The sequence below is a fragment of the Hylobates moloch genome, unplaced genomic scaffold (assembly GCF_009828535.3).
Source record: "Hylobates moloch isolate HMO894 unplaced genomic scaffold, HMol_V3 SCAFFOLD_21, whole genome shotgun sequence".
Lineage (NCBI taxonomy): Eukaryota > Metazoa > Chordata > Mammalia > Primates > Hylobatidae > Hylobates > Hylobates moloch.
In genome coordinates this window covers 22,522,771-22,542,303 of record NW_026652296.1, presented here as the reverse complement: position 1 = coordinate 22,542,303, position 19,533 = coordinate 22,522,771, and the positions used below count along the sequence as shown (strand labels likewise).

Genomic DNA, 19,533 nt, shown 5'->3' with positions numbered 1-19,533 from the left:
GTGGGGGGAGAGGAACAGGGAGAATGAAATCAAGAAATAACAGGCTTCACAGGAGCGGTAATGACATTTTAACTTGAAAATTGCAAGGAGATGGGGGCTGCGGGGGTGTATATAAATTTCATGTAGATGAGATGCAAATGAGCCTGCCTGCTCCTGCCTGGCGCACCTGGATGTGGCTCAGTGACGAATCCTAACGGGCACTGCGTGGCTGTGTGATTGATTAGCAAGGCCGGCTAGGATGACAACTGCACTCCTCTCCTGGGAGCTGGGGGAGAAGTGAGACTCTGTTTCTAGGCAGGCCTGAACCCCCTCTGATGGGGGACCCTGAGATGTGGCTCTACTAGTTCAAAGATAGCAAATTTAGGGCACATCTACTACTTATATCCCTGCCAGCATCCATGGCAGACATCATTAATCAAACATAGAATTTTTTCTTACTGAGCCAACCAGGTGCTGTAGGCAGCCCCTACTAATCGAAAAGATTTGGCATTCATCCATTCATTCATCTGACAAACTTTGTTAAGTTTCTTCCCTGTGCCCAGCATACATTGAACAGGTAGACTCAATTTCTGCTCTCATGAAACTCACAGTTTAGTAGGGGATACAAGCATTAAATAAAATATTGCAAAATGGCAATCGAGATACATGCTATGAAGGAGAGGTTTTTAACAAAAGAGGATTTTGACCACTTCAGAGTGGTCAGGAAAGGCTGAATCTCTTGCTGGTATCTGAAGGATAAGGCGGGCTTAGCTAGTTGAAAAGACTGAAGCCTTAAGATGAGAAAGAGCTTGTAGCAGACACTGTCAGTGCTACACCCAGATACCCTATGATCACTTCTTGTTGCTGTGCTTCCCTCCTCTGGCTTCTGTGTGTGTGTGTCTGTGTGTTTTAAACAACTTATATTGAGATATAGCCAATCCACCATGCAATTCACTCGTTTAAAGTGTACAATTCAATGGTTTTTAGTATATTCACAGATATGTATAACCATCATCACAGTCAATTTTGGAACGTTTTTATCATCTCAAAAAGAAATCCTATATCCTCGAGGAATCACTGCCATATCCTCCCACCTCCCCTATCCCCAGTCCTAAGCAACCACTAATCTACTTTTTCTATATATAGATTTACCTATTCTGGACATTTCTATAAATGGAGACATATAATATGTAGTCTCTTATGACTAACTTCTTTCACTTTGCATAATGTTCACAAAGTCATCTATATTACATGTATCAGCACTTCTTTCCTTTAAACACTTTTTATTGTGGTAAAATATATATAACGTTTACCATTTTGTTTTTAAGTGCACAACTCAGTGACATTAATTACATTTGCAATGCACACCCATCACCACTATCTCTTTCCAAAGCTTTTTCATCACTCCAAACAGAAACTCTCTACCCATTAGACAATAACTCCCCATTCCCACCTCCTCTCAGCCACTGGCAACCTCTTATCTACTTTATGTCTCTATGAATTTGCCTATTCTAGATATTTCATATAATGGACTCATACATATTGGTCCTTTTGTGTCTGGTATATTTCACTTAGCATAATATTTTCAAGGTGCATCCATGTTGTAGTGTGTATCAGAACTTCATTCCTTTTTATGTGGCAGGATAATATTCCGTTGTATGTGTGTGCGTGTGTGTGTATATATATATATATATATATATATATATATATATAACAAAATGTGATTATATAAAACAAATGGAATTAAATGTATATATTTTGTTTATTCATTCATCTGTTAATGGACACTTGGGTTATTTCCATCTTTGAGCTATTGTGAATGCTGCTGCAATAAACATTGGCATACAAGTATCTCTTTGAGTTTCTGTTTTCAAATCTTTTGGGTATGTAACTAGGAATGGAACTGCTAGGTCATTCTATGTTTAGCTTTTTGAGGAACTTCCAAACTGTTTTACACAGCAGCTGCACCATTTTACATTCCCACTAACAATGTATAAGGGTTCTAATTTCTTCGTATCCTTGCCAACATTTGTTATTTTCTGCATTTAAAACATTATAGCCATCCTAGTAGCTATGAGACAGTATCTCATTGTGATTTTGATTTGCATTTCCCTATTGACTGGTGATGTATCTTCTCATGTGCTTGTTGGCCATCTGTACATCTTCTTTGGAGAAATAACTATTTAAGTTCTTTACCTATTTGGTAATTGGGTTGTATTTTTTTGTTGTAGTAGAAATTCTTTACATATTCTGTATATTAAATTCTTATCAAATATACAATTTGCAAATATTTTCTCCCATTCTATATGTTGCCTTTTCACTTTCTTGATAATTTCCTTTGATGCACTAAAGATTTTAGTTTTGATGAAGTCTAATTTATCCGTTTTTATTTACGTTGATCTTACTTTTGGTGTCATAGCTAAGTATCTATTGGCAAATCCAAGCTCATTAAGATTTACCCCTTTTTTCTATGATTTTGTTGTTGTTCTTGTTGTTTTTGGTTTTTGGTTTTTTTTTGAGATTGAATCTCGCTCTGTCACCCAGGCTGGAGTGCAGTGGCACGATCTTGGCTCACTGCAAGCTCCACCTCCCAGGTTCCGGCCATTCTCCGGCCTCAGCCTCCTGAGTAGCTGGGACTACAGGTGCCCGCCACCATGCCCGGCTAATTTTTTTTTTTTTTTGATTTTTAGTAGAGACTTGGTGTCACTGTGTTAGCCAGGATGGTCTTGATCTCCTAACCTCGTGATCCACCCGCCTCAGCCTCCCAAAGTGCTGGGATTACAGGCGTGAGCCACCGCACCTGGCTTTTTCTATGAGTTTTATAGTTTTAGCTCTTATATTTAGGTTGTTGATCTATTTTTAGTAAATTTTTTTATATGGTGTGAAGCAGGGGTCCAACTTTATTCTTTTACCTTTGGAAATCCAATTGTCTCAGCATAATTTGTTGAAGAGACTATTCTTTCTCCATTGAATGGACTTGGGACCCTTGTCAAAAATCAATTGGCCATAGACGCATGGGATTATTTGGGGATTCAAAATTCTATTCCTTTGTCCATACATTTATCTTTATGGTAGTACCACACTGTTTTGATTACTATACCTTTGCAGTAAGTTTTGAAATTGAAAACTCCGGGTCCTCCAACTTTGGCCTTCTTTTCCAAGATGTTTTGGCCATTTGGGGGCTATTGCAATCTGTTTTAAATTTGAGAATTGGCTTTTTATTTCTGGACAAAAAAGCAGTTGGAATTTTCATAGGATTACGTTGAACCTATATATTGCTTTGGGTGGTATTGACATCTTAACAATCCTATCCATGAATATAGTGTGTCTTTCCATTTATTTAGGTCTTCTTTAATTTCCTTCAGTAATGTTTTGTAGGTTTCCATGTATAAATCTTTCATCTCCTTGGTTAAATTTATTACTGGGTATTTTATTCGTTTAGTGCTGTTGTAAATGAAATTGCTTTCTTAATTTCCTTTTTGAATTGTTTGTTGCTGGTATATAAAAACACAACTGATTTTTGTGTGTTGATCTTGTAACCTGAAATTTTGCTGAATTTATTAGCTGTAGTAGCTTTCATGTGGATTCTTTGGGATTTTTGAGATATGAAATAATGAGATCTGATCTTTTAAATATATAAATAGCTTTACTTCTGCTTTTCCATTTAGATGCCTTTTTCCCCTTTTTCTTGTCTAATTGCGCTGGCTAGAACTTACAGTAAAATACTGAATAGCAGTGCTGCAAGTGGGCATTCTTGTCTTTCTCCTGACCTCAGAGAGAAAGCTTTTAGTCTTTCAGCATTGAATTTGATGTTGGTTGTGGGTTTTTCATAAATGCCTTTTATCATGTTGAGTACGTTCACTTTTATTCCTATTTTTCTGAGTGTTTTTATCATGAAAAGCTATTGGATTTTGTTAAATGCCTTTTCTGCATCGAGATGGTCATGTGGTTTATTTTCCTTCATTCCATTAATTTGGCATATTACACTGATAGATTTTCTTATGTTTCACTATCTTTGCACTTCTAGAAGAAATCCCACTTGGTCATGCTGTATAATGCTTTTAAGATGCTGTCATGTTTGGTTTGCTAGCATTTTGTTGAGGATTTTTGCATTTATATTCATAAGGTATATTCATAAGGTTAGTAATTTTCTTTGTGATGTCCATATTTGGCTTTGATATCAGGATAAGAGTGGCTTCATAAAATGTTAGGAAGTGACTTCATTCCTTTTTAATGGCTAAATAATATTTCATTCTGTGTATATTTTTAAAATCCATTTTAAAAAAATCCATTCAATAGCTAATCAACATTTGGGTTGCTTCTACTTTTTGACTCAGGAATAATTCTCAATAAGCATTCATGTATAAATTTTTGTGTGGATATGTTTTCATTTCTCTTGGGTATATACCTAGTAATGGAATTGTTTGGTCATAGGATAACTTGATGTTTAACAGTTTGAGGAACCGGCAAACTGCTTGCCAAAGTAGTTGCACCATTTTACATTGCCACCAGCAGTGTATGAGGGTTCTGATTTCTCCACATCTTCACCAACACTTGTTATACGTCTTTTTATTATAGCCATCTTTGTGGATGTGAAACAACATCTCCTTGTGGTTTTAATTTGCATTTCCCTGATGGCCAGTAATGTTGAATATCTTGTCATGCGCTTATTGGCCATCTGTACATCTTCTTTGGAAAAAGTCCTATTCAGGTCTTTGTCCAGTTTAAAATTTATTATTAGTAGTAGTAGTATTTAGTTGTGAGAGCTTTTTACATACTATCGATACAGAATATTATCTTTTATGGGCCCACACTTGCAACTCTCTTCCAAGGTCTGCCCTGGAGCTACTAGACTCTGCTTTGTGCCACATGATTCTGCAGAAAGCATGAAGTGCCTTGGAGGTGTAAAATATCCTCCAGAGTTCCCCCAGGCAGTCAGGCAGAGGTGGGGACTTTGTCTGAAATTGCACCTTGGCTTCCCTCCCTTCCCTGTTCTGCTTCCCTTCCTGTTTTCTCTTGTGATCACCTCTTCAATGAATCACCTGTACCTGAATCCTCACCCCCTAGGTCCACTTCTGGGGAAATTGACCCCAGAAAAAGCTTGGAATGGCTGAGGAACTGAAAACAAGTTAGTGCTTCTGGAACTCAGAAGACATGGAGATCGAGAAGAGGCTGAAGTGGAGGGCAGAGGCTGACGACAGGCTTTGTAGATCACAGAAAGGTTGGATTTTCTATCTGGAGAGCTATGGGGTGCTACTGTTCAGGGTTAAGCAGGGCTGACATTGTTTTACGTTTTGAAAGACCCCTCTAGTTTCTGGGTGGAGAACAGATGAAGAGGATCCAAGTGACTGCGGGAAGACCACTGCGGACCCTGTTATAGTTGTCTGGGGCTAGAGGATGGAGGCTGGGATGAGGGTGAGAGGAAGACGGAGGGAGAGAGAAGTAGAAGATAACAGAGAGATCAGGAGAGTGGATTTAGGGGTTAAGGTTAAGGTTCGAGGACAACTTGCAAGTTTCCAGCCTGGGCGCCTGGATGGATGGTCAGTGCACAGAGAGGGAAGCAGGACTGGGAGGGCAGGTCAGAGGTTCCACATACAAAACAACACCATTTTCCTTCCCTGGTCTGACCTAATCCCTCTATTTCACAGATGGGGAAAGGAGGTCCTAAGGAAGTACATGGCTACCCAGAGTTCCCCAGCATGCCCCAGGCAGAGGGCAATGGGACCCCCAGAGTCCTGCCGCCTATCCAGAGCGCTTACTCTACAGGGGACTCTCTGGCTCTGGCCTCAGAGAGCTATTTTCAGCTAGGGTTTGGGACCAGGCAAATTTGTCCTGGGCTGGAGGCCAATTCCCAGCCCCTGGAGAACAGGACATCACATCTCTGCTTTATGAGGTCAGACTATATTCTGACCCCAGCCAGCCACGCTGTCTGGGTCTAAAGTGGGTGTGACAGCCACCCTGTCTGTGTCACAAGGGTGTGAGGGGCCTACCTCAGAGTGGCTGACAAAACACAGGCTCATCCACAATCCTGGGTTTGGCATTGGTCCAGAACCAGGCCCAGACCCTCTGCTTTCCCCTTCTTGGCCCCTTTCCTGGCTGTGTGACCTTGGGCGAGTCATTGCCCCTCTCCAGGCTTTATTCTTCCCAACTGTAAAATGGGGCCATCTCAGAGTATGACTTCTATGACCCAAAGGGTTGTAGTAAATATCAGATGGGAAATAGATGGACAAAAAAGTGCTTTGCGAACTATAAAGTGCCTAGACTTCTATTTGGGCTCAGTCCGATGTCTGCCCCACATCACTGCCCAGCAGTGAAAAGTCTTTTCAAAGCTTTGTTCCTTCACAAGATGGCTACTCCTCTGGAAAGGAAGAAGGCTTGGTGCAGAACACAAGGATCCAGAGATCTTATTTTCCTGACCCAGCAGGCTTGACAAATCCAATGGACAGATGAGAAAACTGAGGGGCACCTATCTACTCAGGGCACTAGGCTGTTAAGCCTGGATTCAAAAGCAGGGCTCTCCAAGACGAGAAATATCCTCATCCATCCAATGCCTCCATTGGAAAGGTGGGGTAAACTGAGCACCAGAGAGAGGAAGCAACTTGCCTCGGGTGACCAGGCCATCAGCAACAGGGCAGAGTGGCACCTGAAGTGCCTGACTTCCAGGCTGTGCTCCTCCTCTGCCTCTTGCCTACCAGCCCCTCGAGCTTGAAAAAAGTGTTCCCATCACAGTGGGATGTTCACAGTCATATCACTGGCTGACTTGGGGTTCCTTGAAAGCCCATCTTCTTCCGCCAGGGCAGGCTTCAAACTTGTTTAAAAATCCCACGGAGGGGTACTGTGGCCTCTGCCTCCTCAGAGCAGCCTCTCAGGGGCCGAGGCTTCGCTGATTCAAAGCTATGTCATCACTCGTAGGGACTCTCTGGGGGAGGCCATGCCATGCCCCTACTGTGGGCACGTTTGGGCAAAGCCAGTAAACTAGGCCCAGATCAAGTCCATCTCTGCCCCTCACTGGGGCACTGGGCAAGGTACCTCCAAACCTCTCTGAGTTTTAGCTTCCTCCTCAGTAAAATAGGGTGGAATCAGTCTCATAATGTTGTAAAAAAAATTCAACAAGCCCTGTAAAGCTTTTAAAGGATTTAGCTCAAAGCTAGGCACAAAGAAGATGCAAAAGAAATGTTAGCTGTTATTATTCAATATTTTTTTTACATTGTTACTCATTATGATATGTCATTTCTGCATTCCCTTCTTCCCCAGGGGATGCAGTGAGGGGAGAAATTGTTGGGCTACAGTTCTTTCTGGGGACAGAGGGATGCACAAGGTAACCTTGGGGACTCCTCCCTCCCAAGGATTCTTAGATTACCTGTGCCCCCTTTGCCCCCCTTCCTTCTAGCAGTAGCTGTGGTCTCTCACAAGCCAGTTTCCATCCCAGCACCCCAGGTTCTGTGGCTCCCTGCCTGTGGTCCCCACTGGCTGGATGCTGTTGCTATGGCAACAGCATTTTAAGAGACTTTGGCCCTCTCTGAGGTGACAGGCATGGATGGAGACGGGCTAATCCAACGCCTCATGCATCCCTGGGCCTGTCTGGATGGAAGGCAGGGAGTGGAATGCAAGAATCAAACCTGGCTTTGGGTGAGGGACTCAGGCCCCAGCCCCGGGTGTTCCCCAAATGCACCCCCACTTCTCTGAGTCACGCAGGAAGAGCACTTGGCTACAAACGCAGATTCCAGCCACCTGCCAGCCCCAAGAGTCTATTTTAATGTCTTCAGTAGGATTCCCCAGGAAGCCTTTTGACCGGCTCTGCTCATGGCTCTGAGGCAGGCAGGCCCTAAACCACACCTGGGGAAGTCTTCAGTCTTGGAAGATTCCTGAAGCCATTTTAGGTATCAAGTGTGCGACTCTTAGCTGAGACAGCTCCTGAGAAGCCCTAGTTGTCCTCCTATGCCTAGCCCAGGCCTGCCTCTCTCCCCTTCACAGCCTCATTGCGGGGAACCTGTGCCCCCCAGCCTCTTTCTGGAGCCAGGAAAATTCAGGGCTAGGTGACCAAGAGGCCACTTCAGTAACGCATCCTACTGCAGAGGTAAGGCAAACATTTTCAGCTTAATGACACTCCAGAGAGGCGCTGGCAGGGGCCACTCCAGGCAGTATGAAGGGTGGGACTTCTGGATGATCCATCTAAGATCCAACAGATAGGCCCCTTCCCACGGTCCCCAACCATCAGGACCCAGCCACCCACAGAACCCCAATGGCACTGGGCCACAGAGGCTGCGCCAAGAGAGGTGGATGTTGGGCAGGGAAAGGAACAGAAGACATTGAGTTCAGGAGGCTTGGTGGGGAGGTAAGAGAGAGGGGGCACCTACCTCTAAGGCGGAGAGGATTTTCTCTGGAGGACAAGGACAAGATTCCACAGGGTTCCTTGAACTTGAGAATGAAGGCCCATGCCTGTTGAAGGGGCCTCGTGAGACAGGGAGCACAGAGGACATGTCCTTCCCTTCTGAGCACAGGAACCGGCCTCTGGCTCCAGGAGGCAATTCTCTTTGCCAAGGCCCATGGAGCTGGCTGTGCGTGCCATCTACTAGTGCCAACTCCTGAGGGTTGGCAGATAAATGCCCTGGATGCCTCATGCCTCAGGGGGTGTTTGAGGATTCCATGCTGTCTTTCAGAGATCTCCAGCAAGATCCAGCTCCAGTTGCCAACATGGAAATGTGTATGAGGATGGGGCACAGTGGCTCATACCTATCATCCCAGCACTTTGGGAGGCTGAGTCCAGAGGATCACTTGAGCTTGAGATCAGCCTGCCTGGGCAACATAGCAAGACCCCATGTCTACAAAAAGTAGATAAATAATAAGCTGAGCATGGTGGTGTGTGCCTGTAGTCCCAGCTACTTAGGAGGCTGAGGTGGGAGGACCGGTTGAACCCAGGAGTTTGAGGCTATGGTTGCGCCACTGCACTCCAGCCTGGACACCAGCATGAGACCGTGTCCCTGGTGGGGTCGGGGGTTGGGCGGAAAGGGCAATCCCAGCCCTTTGGCAGGTCAAGGCAAGAGGATCACTTGAGCCCGGGAGTTTGAGACCAGCCTGGGCAATGTAGTGAGGCCTCATCTCTAAAAATAAAATACAATGAATTTTTTAAAATTAAAAAAAAGAAAACTTGCTTGACAACATACTCTTTATTCCCTTTGCAGATTCACCTCCTACTCCCCCAGCAGAGGTTCTTGGATCAGCACCAAATGCACTGATCCTTAAATCCTTGTCTCAGGGTCCATTTTCCTAGAATCTAAGACAAGGAACCACTCCCGAATATCCCTGAGGATTCTGTATAAGGGCAACACTGGCCCTTGTGCCCAAGGGGAGATCTGTGTATGTTCCTGAGCTGCAGGTGGGTGTCTGCCTGCCTGTGAGGGAGATCTCTGGAGGGGTCTGTGCCGACAGGTCTTTCCACAATGATAGCCTGGAGGGATGGAGCCAATCACACCCTTTATTGTGCCCTGGTTCTGATGCCCACTCTCGCTATTCTGCATGGGTGAGCATCGGGTCTCCCAGGAGTTTTCTGGAGCCAGGGGCAGGTCGACAGTTCTCATCCTGCCAGCAGAGGCAGAATGTAAAACCAGTGCTCCATGGCGATGTCTCACTGGAACTGGCCAGAGCTCCCAGCTACCCCTCCAGCTGGGCCCTGTCCCAGTGCTCCTGGAGGCTGGTGTCACTGAAGGGGGCTCTCAGCTAGAGGGAGGCAAGGGGACTTGTCTGGGGTGAGTCCTCAAGGGATGTCTGCGAGTCTGTCCCCTCTGAGGAGAAGCTGCCCCCAGTGGGGCGAGGGACCTGGCTCTGCCTGGGGGGCTGCTGCCGGAAGAAGGTGGTGGCAAGCAAACGCTCGCGGGCAGGGTCAGGGAGCTTGTGGGAGCCTTTGCCGTCTTCAGCCTCTGCAGCCCGGCCAGCTTCCTGGGGTGGAGAGCCTGCCTGGAAAGTTCTGTTCTGTTCCCCTCTGGGGGGCCCAGCAGGCCAATAGGACTTTGGCAAATGGTCCATGCCCAGTGAGTCTAGTGGAGGCTGGTCCCACCTCCCCTTGGAAGCGACCTCTACACTCAGAATCTGGCCCTTGGCCGCCACCCCTCTTCGTTCTGGGCACGCAGAGTGAGCAGTGGGAGCCTCGGGGCAAGAGCTGTGTGTCAGTGCCTTCTCCAGGAGCATCCGGATCTCCTCATGCCTGATCCGAGCCTCCTCCCACAGCTCCCGGCCCAGGTCTGCCCGGCTCAGGGAGGCCACCTGCAGCCCCACGGCTGCGAGCTTCTCAGCAGGGAACTCGGACGCCAGTCGCTGCAGGTAGCGGTGGAGGCGGCGCTGGTCCCCAGGACTGACCCTTGAGGTCTTGTCCAGCCTGAGCTGGGCCATCAGGTCCTGACAGTCCATGTGGAACCAGGTCATCTGGGGGACAAGAAGAGAGGGAGGTGGGGGTTCAGGCTGGAAGTGCGACCGTGGAGGACTGAATTAATAAGTGCCCGAAGCCAGGGCCCCACTCAGCTTGGCCATGATCTTCTCCACTGACCATGATGACCCTGGTTTCCCTCTCTTCCCTGGGTTCACACACCTGCCATCTGGAAATAGCCCCCAAGCACTCTTAGGATCATCACACACCTTTTTTTGTTTTTTTTTGTCCAGGCTGGAGTGCAGTGGCGCAATCTCGGCTCACTGCAACCTCTGCTTCCCAGGTTCAAATAATTCTCAGCCTCCTGAGAAGCTGGGGCTTTAGGCGCCTGCTGCCATGCCAAGCTAATTTTTGTATTTTTAGTAGGACGGGGTTTCACCCTGTTGGTCAGGCTGGTCTCAAACTCCTGACCTCAGGTGATCCACCTGCCTTGGCCTCCCAAAGTGCTGGGATTATAGGCGTGACCCACTGCGCCCGGCCCATCAGACACCTTCTAATAGACCTACGGGCCAGCAGGGACTTAGCTCTCTCTGGGGCTCAGTTTCTTCTTCTGTAAAATGGAAGTTGCACTAGATGATCATGAAAAGCCTTTTGAGAGGTGAAATTCCTATCCATGGTTGTATTAACCCCTGCGAGTGCTGTGACGGAGGAGTCTGGCTAACGTTTATTGAGCACTGACTGTTTGCCAGGTTCTGTGTGTCTCAGGCGGGATCGCACTGAACTGCACCAGCAGCCCATTTCACAGAGAAGAAAACTGAGGCTCAGAGAAGTGAATTCACTTGCCCTAGGTCACACAGCAAGTCAGGGAGGAGCTGGGATTCCACCTCGGATCTGTCCTCCAAGCACCTCCGTGGGCAGAAGGAGAAACGGGCCAGGCAGGGGTGTGCCCCCACCATCACACCTTGAGACTGTCAGCCACACCAGGCCCGCAGGCCCCCTCCCTCCAGCTGAGCCTCTGCCCCATTTTGTGATTCTGTCGGTCCCCGCTTCCCCTACAAAATGTCTGCAGACTGCAAAGAAGCCAACACGTTCCCTGCAGCTCGTGAAAAACATAATCTTTCTCTCCATTAATTTAGAAACTGACAGCGAGCTGTTAGGCTGTAGGGATTGGAGAACCATTTTCTCCGAAGAGACCATCTTTCCACGGATTAAGGGAACTTGTCTTTAGATAAATGGCTTCATATTCGTGCAAGCACACGGAGCTCATGGCCGGGAAAGAGCTCCATAAATCTCCGTTAGTGGCACCATTGTGTTATTATTATTTAGGACCAAAGCTGCTGCACACACGCTCCCCACCAGGGGCTGAGCCTGGTGCTGGGCTGTCCCATCATCTGTCTGTCTGTCCAGGACTTGACCTTCCAGGCTAAGCTGGACAGAGACGGATAGCACCTCAGAAATCATCTTGCCCAACCCTTTAGTGAACAGATTGAAATTCAGGGCCAGTGAGGAAACAGGGCCAGCCCAGATCCAACAGCGAGAGTTGGACTCAAAGTCAGTGTTGCTACCTCCCCCATATGACTTCTAGGCCTGGCACAGACACCACCTCCACACAGGCCATCCCCAGGCTTCCAGCCTATCCTGACTCCCCGCACAGCCTCCCTGAGCCACTGTGGGCTGAGCCTGTGCCAGGCACCATGGATAGAGCCAGGACCAACTCGAACCCAGTCCCTGCCTCAGGGAGCTCACCTTGCAGGCACCATGCAAGAGACAAGCGAGTGACAAGGACCAGGACAACTTCAGATCAAAGTGAGCACCCAGAAGTGACAAAACAGGGTGACGAGAGAGAAGAGGGGTGGGCAGTCAGAAAGGGTGCCTGCAAGGAGGGGATGTGTGAGCTGAGAGCAGAAGAAAGACAAGAAGCCAGCCGGTCAACGGGAAGAGCTTCCCAGGCTGAGGGAACAGCACGTGCAAAGACCTCAGAGCTGGAGCACTGAGGTCCGCGAAGGCCAGTGGGGCTGAAATTGGCTGAAATCAGTGGGCAAGGCAAAGAAGCTACCAGATGTCCTTAACCCTGGAGGCACTACTCCTCCTCTTCCTCCTCCTCATGATAATAATAATATTGATGTTAATAACAATCCTGAATTTGAACAAAGCCCTGTGCCAGGAGTTACTTCCATTGAAATCTGTCACTACCTGCTAAGGCTGGCAGTAGAGCCAGATGGTCTGGGTTTGAATCTCTGCCCACTCGGTTAGCTGTGTGACCCTGGGTGAGTTATCTGACCTCTCTGTTTCCTTAGGTGGAAATGGGCATAATAGTAGTACCTGTCTTATAGGATCGGGGCGACAATAAAATGATTGTGAAATGACTAGAACAGGGCCTGGCTCATCATAAGAACTACATGGCCATTAACTATGGTCTTAGCAAAGAGCTGAGGCCTAGAGCAGTGAAGACTGTGGTTGAGGTCACAGAGCTCACACAAGGACATGAAGCCCCGGACTCCAAGGCTCGGATTCTGCCTGTATCGTGCTCTTAACCGTATACAGTTGGAACTGGGGGAGCCCTTTGCTGCCACTGCTGACATCTGCCTCCCTTGCCCGCTGTCCCAAGGAGAGAGAGAGTGCCCTGTCCTCCCAGGGCCCTAGGCGTGAGTTGACCAGAGTCCCTCCTGCTCCCCTCTGAAGCAGCCTGTGATCACTGTGGCCTGTGTGCTGGGCTGGCCTGACAGCTGGGAGGCTGGGGTCAGGTCTTTCTCATACTCTGTCCTTGGTGGCAAGTGCAAGGGGCAGCCGAGGGCACTGGGCCTGGGCCAGCCATGGGGGTCCCTGTCCCAGCTGGACCACACTCTCCCACACTGCTCCTTTGTCCCCACAGACCTTAGTTTTCCCTTTTTTTTTTTTTAAAGAGAGATTTGGCTACATGAATTTAGGACGGGTGGCAGCTCCTAAATCAAATCCTCCTTCACCACTGCCCTCTTTGGGCAGTTTTCTCATCTGTGAAATGGGAACAACATTGGTGCCCTGTCATCAAAGACATATGGGTAAGAATGAAGTCAAGTAAGGTGTGTGAAGCGCTCACAGGAGGGTCTGGCATGGTGTACACACTCACAAATGTGCACTACCCTCCCAACAACCCATCATCCTCATCATCGTCAAGCCTGCTTGGTGAAGGGACTCTGTCGTCATTTCTTCTCTCTTTGGGGAAGCATATAAGGCATGTCATGGGGCACCACCGTTACAGATCTATGTTCAAATCTCAGCTCTTCCCCTTCCCACTGTTTTTTCCTGTTACAAGACTCAGGGAGTGAATCACGAAGAGCCTCGGACTGTGTCTGGGTTATCCCTGTCCCCACTGTGCCCCCAGCCAGGGGATGGGGGTGGTGTCTGTGCAAGTGGGCAGGGGGGCTGTGTCTAGGTATCCAGGGGATGGGGTGCTGTCTATGCAGTTGGGCCATGGGGCTGTGTCTAGGTATCCCTGTCCCCACCATAGCCCCAGCCAGGGAATCAGGGGGTATCTGTGCAGGTGGGCCGCGGGGCTCACCCTCTTGCAGAAGCAGTGCAGGTGGAGCAGCGTCTCGAGGTCCGTGCGTTGCCGCTCGGCTGCCATGTAAAAGTGGGTGAGCTTAGCCTGGAAGGCCCGCTGGGTAGAGGCAAAGGCTGCCAGCTCTGGGAACTCTGCACCTTCTGCCTCCCCAGCCCCTCCAGCTGTAGCTCCCAGCTGAGCGGCCTGCTTGGACAGCTCCAGGCCTTGGCGGTACTGGGCCTGAGAGGGGAGAGGAGGGGGCGCCCACTCAGCTCCCGCCTTGGCTGGGGCCTCCGTCAGAGATCAGCAACCTCCAGCTGCCCTGCTGCCAAGCCAGGAGACTTCCTGAGCTTCAGTTTCCTCATCTGTAGAATGGGGACCCTAATAGCACCCACCTCACAGGGCTTAGCTCCTGGTGAGGGTTGAACAATTAAGAGCAGTTATCATGCTTCTGGAAGTCTCCAGGCCCTCGCCATGGCAGTTCACTTTGCCTAGCCGGGCTCTGCTTAGATGTCTCTTCTGGAAAACTTCTCTGACTCCAAAGGCTCCTGCTCTGAGTCCCCACATTCTCCCTTACCACTGTGCACGTTTCCCTGTTTGTCCCCGCCCCCGCCCCCGCTCCCCACTGGCCTGGGAATTCCTAAGCGCTGATACGGGGCTGAATCACCCTGTGGTCCAGAGCCTTGTCACATCGCATCACGTTGATGCAGCTTCCCTGACCCCCAACCCCCGGCTCTGTGAGGCTGAGTTATTAGGTCTAGGGTGAGGCCCTGGAAACTGCATTTTAAGAAACTCTCTGGGGGATTCGGAATATTCTTTGGGCTTGGCCATCTGGTAAGAATCTCTGGGGGAGACAACATCTCAGCTGAACTCTGCAATCCAAGCTGGTTCCCTCACTGTCTCTGGAACTTTTCTTGCTCTTTCCCACCTTCACAGCTTTGCCCTGGCAGTGCCACCCCCTCTAATGCCCTCTCCATCTGCTCCAGTCCTGCTCCTCTGTTGTCTGGAACGCACTGCAGCCTGGAGGAAGAAGTTCTCAAATTCTGCGTGGGCTTTCTCCACTGTCTCCAAACTTCCATTCTTGGGGGTCAGCATTTGCAGGCGCCGGCTTCCTTCCTGCTCCATCCAGTTGCTGACCTGGGGCAGGAGAGGCAGATTTGGACATGAGGGGCTGCTAGGAGACCTCCCTTGTCCAGCTCCCCCACTTCCTTGCAGGCTCAGGTCTTCTGTCCTCACTCATTCAGTGGCTAGGCCTGTGACCACTGGCTTGGACTGAAACTCTCCCAATTCTGGGCATGGGAAGAAATGAGTTGGGGAGGGGGAGTGCGTGGTCATGTTCTTCAAAGCGGGACCCCGGAGGGCATCTGGCCTGGCCAACACCCTCAGTGCACACTGTTATCTGAATGAAGTCACAGGGTGGTGAACTTCAGGCTACTCTAACCACTCAGAGACGCCGGATCATAAAAGGGGTGGCCTCAGGGGTGATGAGCTCCCTGTTCGGGTGTGTGTGTGTGTTTGTGCGCATGCGCGCATGCAAACAGTGCTGGAGAAGAAGCTTTAGGCTGCAGAGGAAAGTCCGTGGGCCTGCTGGGAACTCACCATGTGAACATGGTAAGCCACTCCCCCTTTCTGGGCCTCAGTTTACTCAGTAGTAAAATGGGGTAGACATGAAGATTCAATGAGGGATAGAGGGTATATAATGGCTCTCAACCCCCTGAGTGGAAGTTCCTTTCCTATTCTGGGGCATCTTAAAGAGCCTATTCACTCACTTTATCTTCGCAGATCCAATGTAGCAGGTACTAATATTACCCCCCATTCAACAAATGAAGATTCTGAAGCAATGAAGAGTTAAATATCTTGTCCAGGGCCACACCACGAGTAAGTGCTGGAGCCAGGAATGGACCAGGGCTGTCTGATGCAGGAGCGCGCCGTGCCCCACAGCTCCAGGCAGAAAGGAATGTGTTGGTTCTCGGCACCGGCAGTCAGATGAAGCCACGCCAGGTGCAGGTTCCAGAATCAGACCCCGAGATATGCAACCACAAGCAGGTGACATAATGTCTCCCAGCCTCAGTTTCCTGTTCTGTGCAGTGGGTGAAATCCTAGCACCTTCCCCGTGAGTTTGGGAAGCAATGATGTTCACAACGGCTCTGACCCAGGGCTTGGCACAGAGTTGGCGCTCGATAAGTGCAGCTCTTGGGGCTATGTTTTTACCCATTGAGCACTTATTGAGCACCATGTCATGTGCCACACCCCAAGGATGCCTGCCTGGCCTTTGAAGGACCGCCAGCCTGGTGTCCTTTCTCCAGAACAAAGCACCTGGCTAGGGCCGGGCCCAGAGTCGGGGCTTTCCTGTGGAATGTGACCAGGCAGAACTCCCACACCCCAAGCCAGACTCCTCCTTCACCTGGTGAATGGCGGCTTCCAGGCGGCCCAGGCGGACACGGAGCTCCAGCTTCCCCAGGAGGCTGTTGGATGCAGTGACCAGAACATGAAGCTTCTCGTCCACAAGGCTGTACAGGGCAGTGGCTGCAGCCAGATGGCTCCTGGGAGGTGGGAGGAGGTGAGAAAAGGCCCGTGTTGCCCTCTTCACCCCTCTGTACTTCTGCCCCGCAGAGGCCTCTGCCCCTCCATCTCTGTGGCCCCAGCCTGGGTTTCTAGCTAACTTGCTGTGTGACTGTGGGCAGGTCCCTACACCTTTCTGGGCCTCAGACTTGGTCTTCCATGGAACTGGGAGGACAAGAGAACGCAGTAGGAAGTGAAATGACCCTCCTCCTTCCCTAGAAGGGTATGAAGCTGGCCGGACAGATCTGGGTTCAAAGCCCAGCTCTGCTACCTTCTAGTAGGAGGCTCTGTGCAAATTTCTCAACCTTTCTATTCTCTGCTTTTTCTTCTGTGAGGTGGAGGTAATTACAGAACCCACTTCACAGCATGGTTGTAAGGATTAAATGATCTAATGACCTGGCCCTCAACTCTAGCTATGCATTATAACCTGCCCTGGGAGCTTTAATAAATCTTAGTGCCCTGCCCCAGGCCAACAAAGTCAGACTCTGAGTGCAACCAACACACTGATGTTTCCTTTCTTTTTTTATTTTTTTGAGACGGAGTCTCACTCTGTTGCCCAGGCTGGTCGCCCAGGCTAGAGTGCAGTGGCACGATCTCCACTCACTGCAGCCTCTGCCTCCTGGCTTCCAGCAATTCTCCTGCCTCAGCCTCCTGGGTAGCTGGGATTACAGGCATGCGCCACCACGCCCGGCTAATTTTTGTATTTTTAGTAGAGACAGGGTTTCACATGTTGGCCAGGCTGGTCTTGAACTCCTGACTTCAGGTGATCTGTCTGCCTCAGCCTCCAAAAGTGCTGGGATTATAGGCATAAGCCACCACGCCCGGCTGAGACACTGATGCTTTCTAAAGCACCTCAGGCAGTTCCAGGGGCAGCCAGGGCAGAGAACCAGCACTCATGCATGCAAAACACTTAACACAGTGCCCAGCGCACGACGTTTGTCAGGTCCGCGCTATTTCTATTGCAATGGTGGGAAGTAGCTGCAACACGCTTGCCGGCCCTGCCTCCATTTCACAGATGGGAAAACTGAGGTCAAGGGAGGGGAACTGACTTGCAATGGCAACCTGAGTTGGAACCCCACCCAGGGCTGTTTCTGCACATAATTTTAAAAAATGCTCAAAGCCACAATACACTAAGGAATAAGTGTGGATGGGATTTCAGGCATGGTGATATTTGCGTGAAGGAAGGAATCTCAAACCCTGCTCTGCCCTCCTTCGCCTTCAGAGGGAAAAATGGAAGAGAGAAGATGGAAGAAAAGCTTTTGGCTTCCTGGAGGGCGCCTTGCTCTACCTCGGCCTCCCCGTCTGACTGCAGCTCCCCACGGGTTGCCACCCTTGCAGGGAAGAGGTGTGGGCCCAGGGTGCGCGAATGGGATAGAAAATCTCTGCCTGCCTGGAGAGGGAGCGACAGAGGGACGGCGACAGCCTGGGGCTGCAGGGACCCGCTGCAGAACAAATGGGACCACAGTGCCCCCTGCTGGAGCTGCTGGTAGCTGCGGGTCTGCGGGGCCTAGGGTGGGCAGGAGGGGCCTGGGCCGGTCGGGCAGGTGAAGGTGGAAGAGGCTGAGAAAGGCAGTGCCAGCCCCCACCAGGCACTGAGGGGCAGGGAGATGACCCCACACCCAGTGCTGCCCGTGCGTCCATCTGTGTGAGACTGCTCTCAAGTCTAGTGTAGCTCTGGGTGGTGTGTTCAAGATTCTGGGGCCAGACTGCCTGGATTCGAGTCCGGGCCCCATCACATCCCAGCTACGTGACCCTGGACTAATCACCTGCCCTCTCTGAGCCTCAGGTTCCTCCACTGTAAAATAGGCATAATATTTGCGGCTACCTCGGAGTGAATTAAATGAATTGGTATTTGTAAAGCCCTGAGAAAAATGCTGGACACATACAAAGCGCTATTTGGGTCTTGGTTCTGTAAACAAAATGTTCTTAAAAGCTCATGCATACCAGCCCTTGACTTTGAATATAAGTAGCTGTGTTCTAAGAGGGTGAAAATATTTGCAATTACTGACCAATTTAATGACTGACTTTTCCCCACCCCCTAAATTTAGGAAAGCTGAGACTTTCCAGGAATGTCTATAATTTATTCTGGCGCTGAGACCCCTGAGACACCATGAGGTTCTCACAAGTGTGTTTGAGCAGCCCACCAGGAAAGGCACGGCCAGGTAGGGGTTAAATGCCCAGAAGGCCTGGCTTCAAATCCCTTACCAGTCGCTGTCTAGCTGCTATTTCCCTTCGCTGAGCCTCAGTTACCCATCAGCCAAATGGACAATGTGGACCTTACAGGGTTCTTGCCAGAAATAAATGAGGCAGGCTCTTGCAGGGGCTCAGCCTGGTGTGTGGGTCAGAGAAAGTGCTTTGTCCAAAAGGGTGACCAGAAATGGGTAGGCGACATCCTCCGATGCCCATCCCAGGCTCAAGATGGCTGGGGCTGAAGGAGGGGAAGCAGAGAAGGGGTGAGGAAATTGCCAGGGTTCAGGATGGGATTCTGTGACCAGGCCTCAGCCTGGGATACAGGACCTGCAACTACTGCAAAGCTGGGCACCCTCAGGGCTCGGCTATGTGTCCCCTAGGTGGTGTGGTCCCAGTTCCAAGCTCCTGGGCCGGAAACAGGATGGGGTGGAAGAGGAAAGGCCTGGACGTCTGTACCTGACATCAGGGTTGAAGTCCAGCTTGCTGGCATCACGCTGCAGCCTGGCCAGGGTGGCTCCACCTTCCCGCTGGAGGCCCAGTAGGCCTGGGTCCCTCAGCACAGCCTCCATCAGCTCCTTGGACTTGCTTAGGCACCTGGTGGCCTCCTGCCAGCATAGGGAGGTGCCCTGAGGCCCCGTCCCCACTCTCCCTCTGCAACCTTCCAAGGCTCCCCATACCCAGATCAAGTCCAACTTCCAGTTTGGCATTCAAGGTCCTCCACAAAGTCTGTCGTTTCTGTCTCTAAAACATCCCCTCTAGCCATGCCCCCTCTCATCACCACAGCAACCTCATTGGTCCACCCTCCAGCATCTCTTGCTGGGACACCCATTCCAGTCTCTTCGCTGATCTCCCTACTGCCCTCTGGCTCCCCCTACAGTCTGTTCTCCACATGGCAATTGAACAGATCTCAAAGTGTAAATCT

At 49.9% G+C, this 19,533-nt stretch overlaps 1 protein-coding gene across 2 annotated transcripts in view; it reads right to left on the bottom strand.

Annotated features, from left to right (window-relative positions):
* Positions 1 to 7,155: 7,155 nt before the first annotated feature.
* KIAA1755 (KIAA1755 ortholog) overlaps positions 7,156 to 19,533 on the bottom strand; it is a 50,422-nt gene continuing 38,044 nt past the window's right edge. For both annotated transcript variants that reach the window (XM_032143265.2, XM_032143266.2), the window contains 5 exons: positions 19,068 to 19,216; positions 16,264 to 16,402; positions 14,874 to 14,996; positions 13,878 to 14,099; positions 7,156 to 10,398 (listed from right to left, as the gene is read on the bottom strand). In XM_032143265.2, coding sequence (XP_031999156.1) covers positions 9,697 to 10,398; positions 13,878 to 14,099; positions 14,874 to 14,996; positions 16,264 to 16,402; positions 19,068 to 19,216 — 1,335 coding nt within the window. In that variant the 3' untranslated portion in view covers positions 7,156 to 9,696. The remainder of the gene's footprint in view (positions 10,399 to 13,877; positions 14,100 to 14,873; positions 14,997 to 16,263; positions 16,403 to 19,067; positions 19,217 to 19,533) is intronic.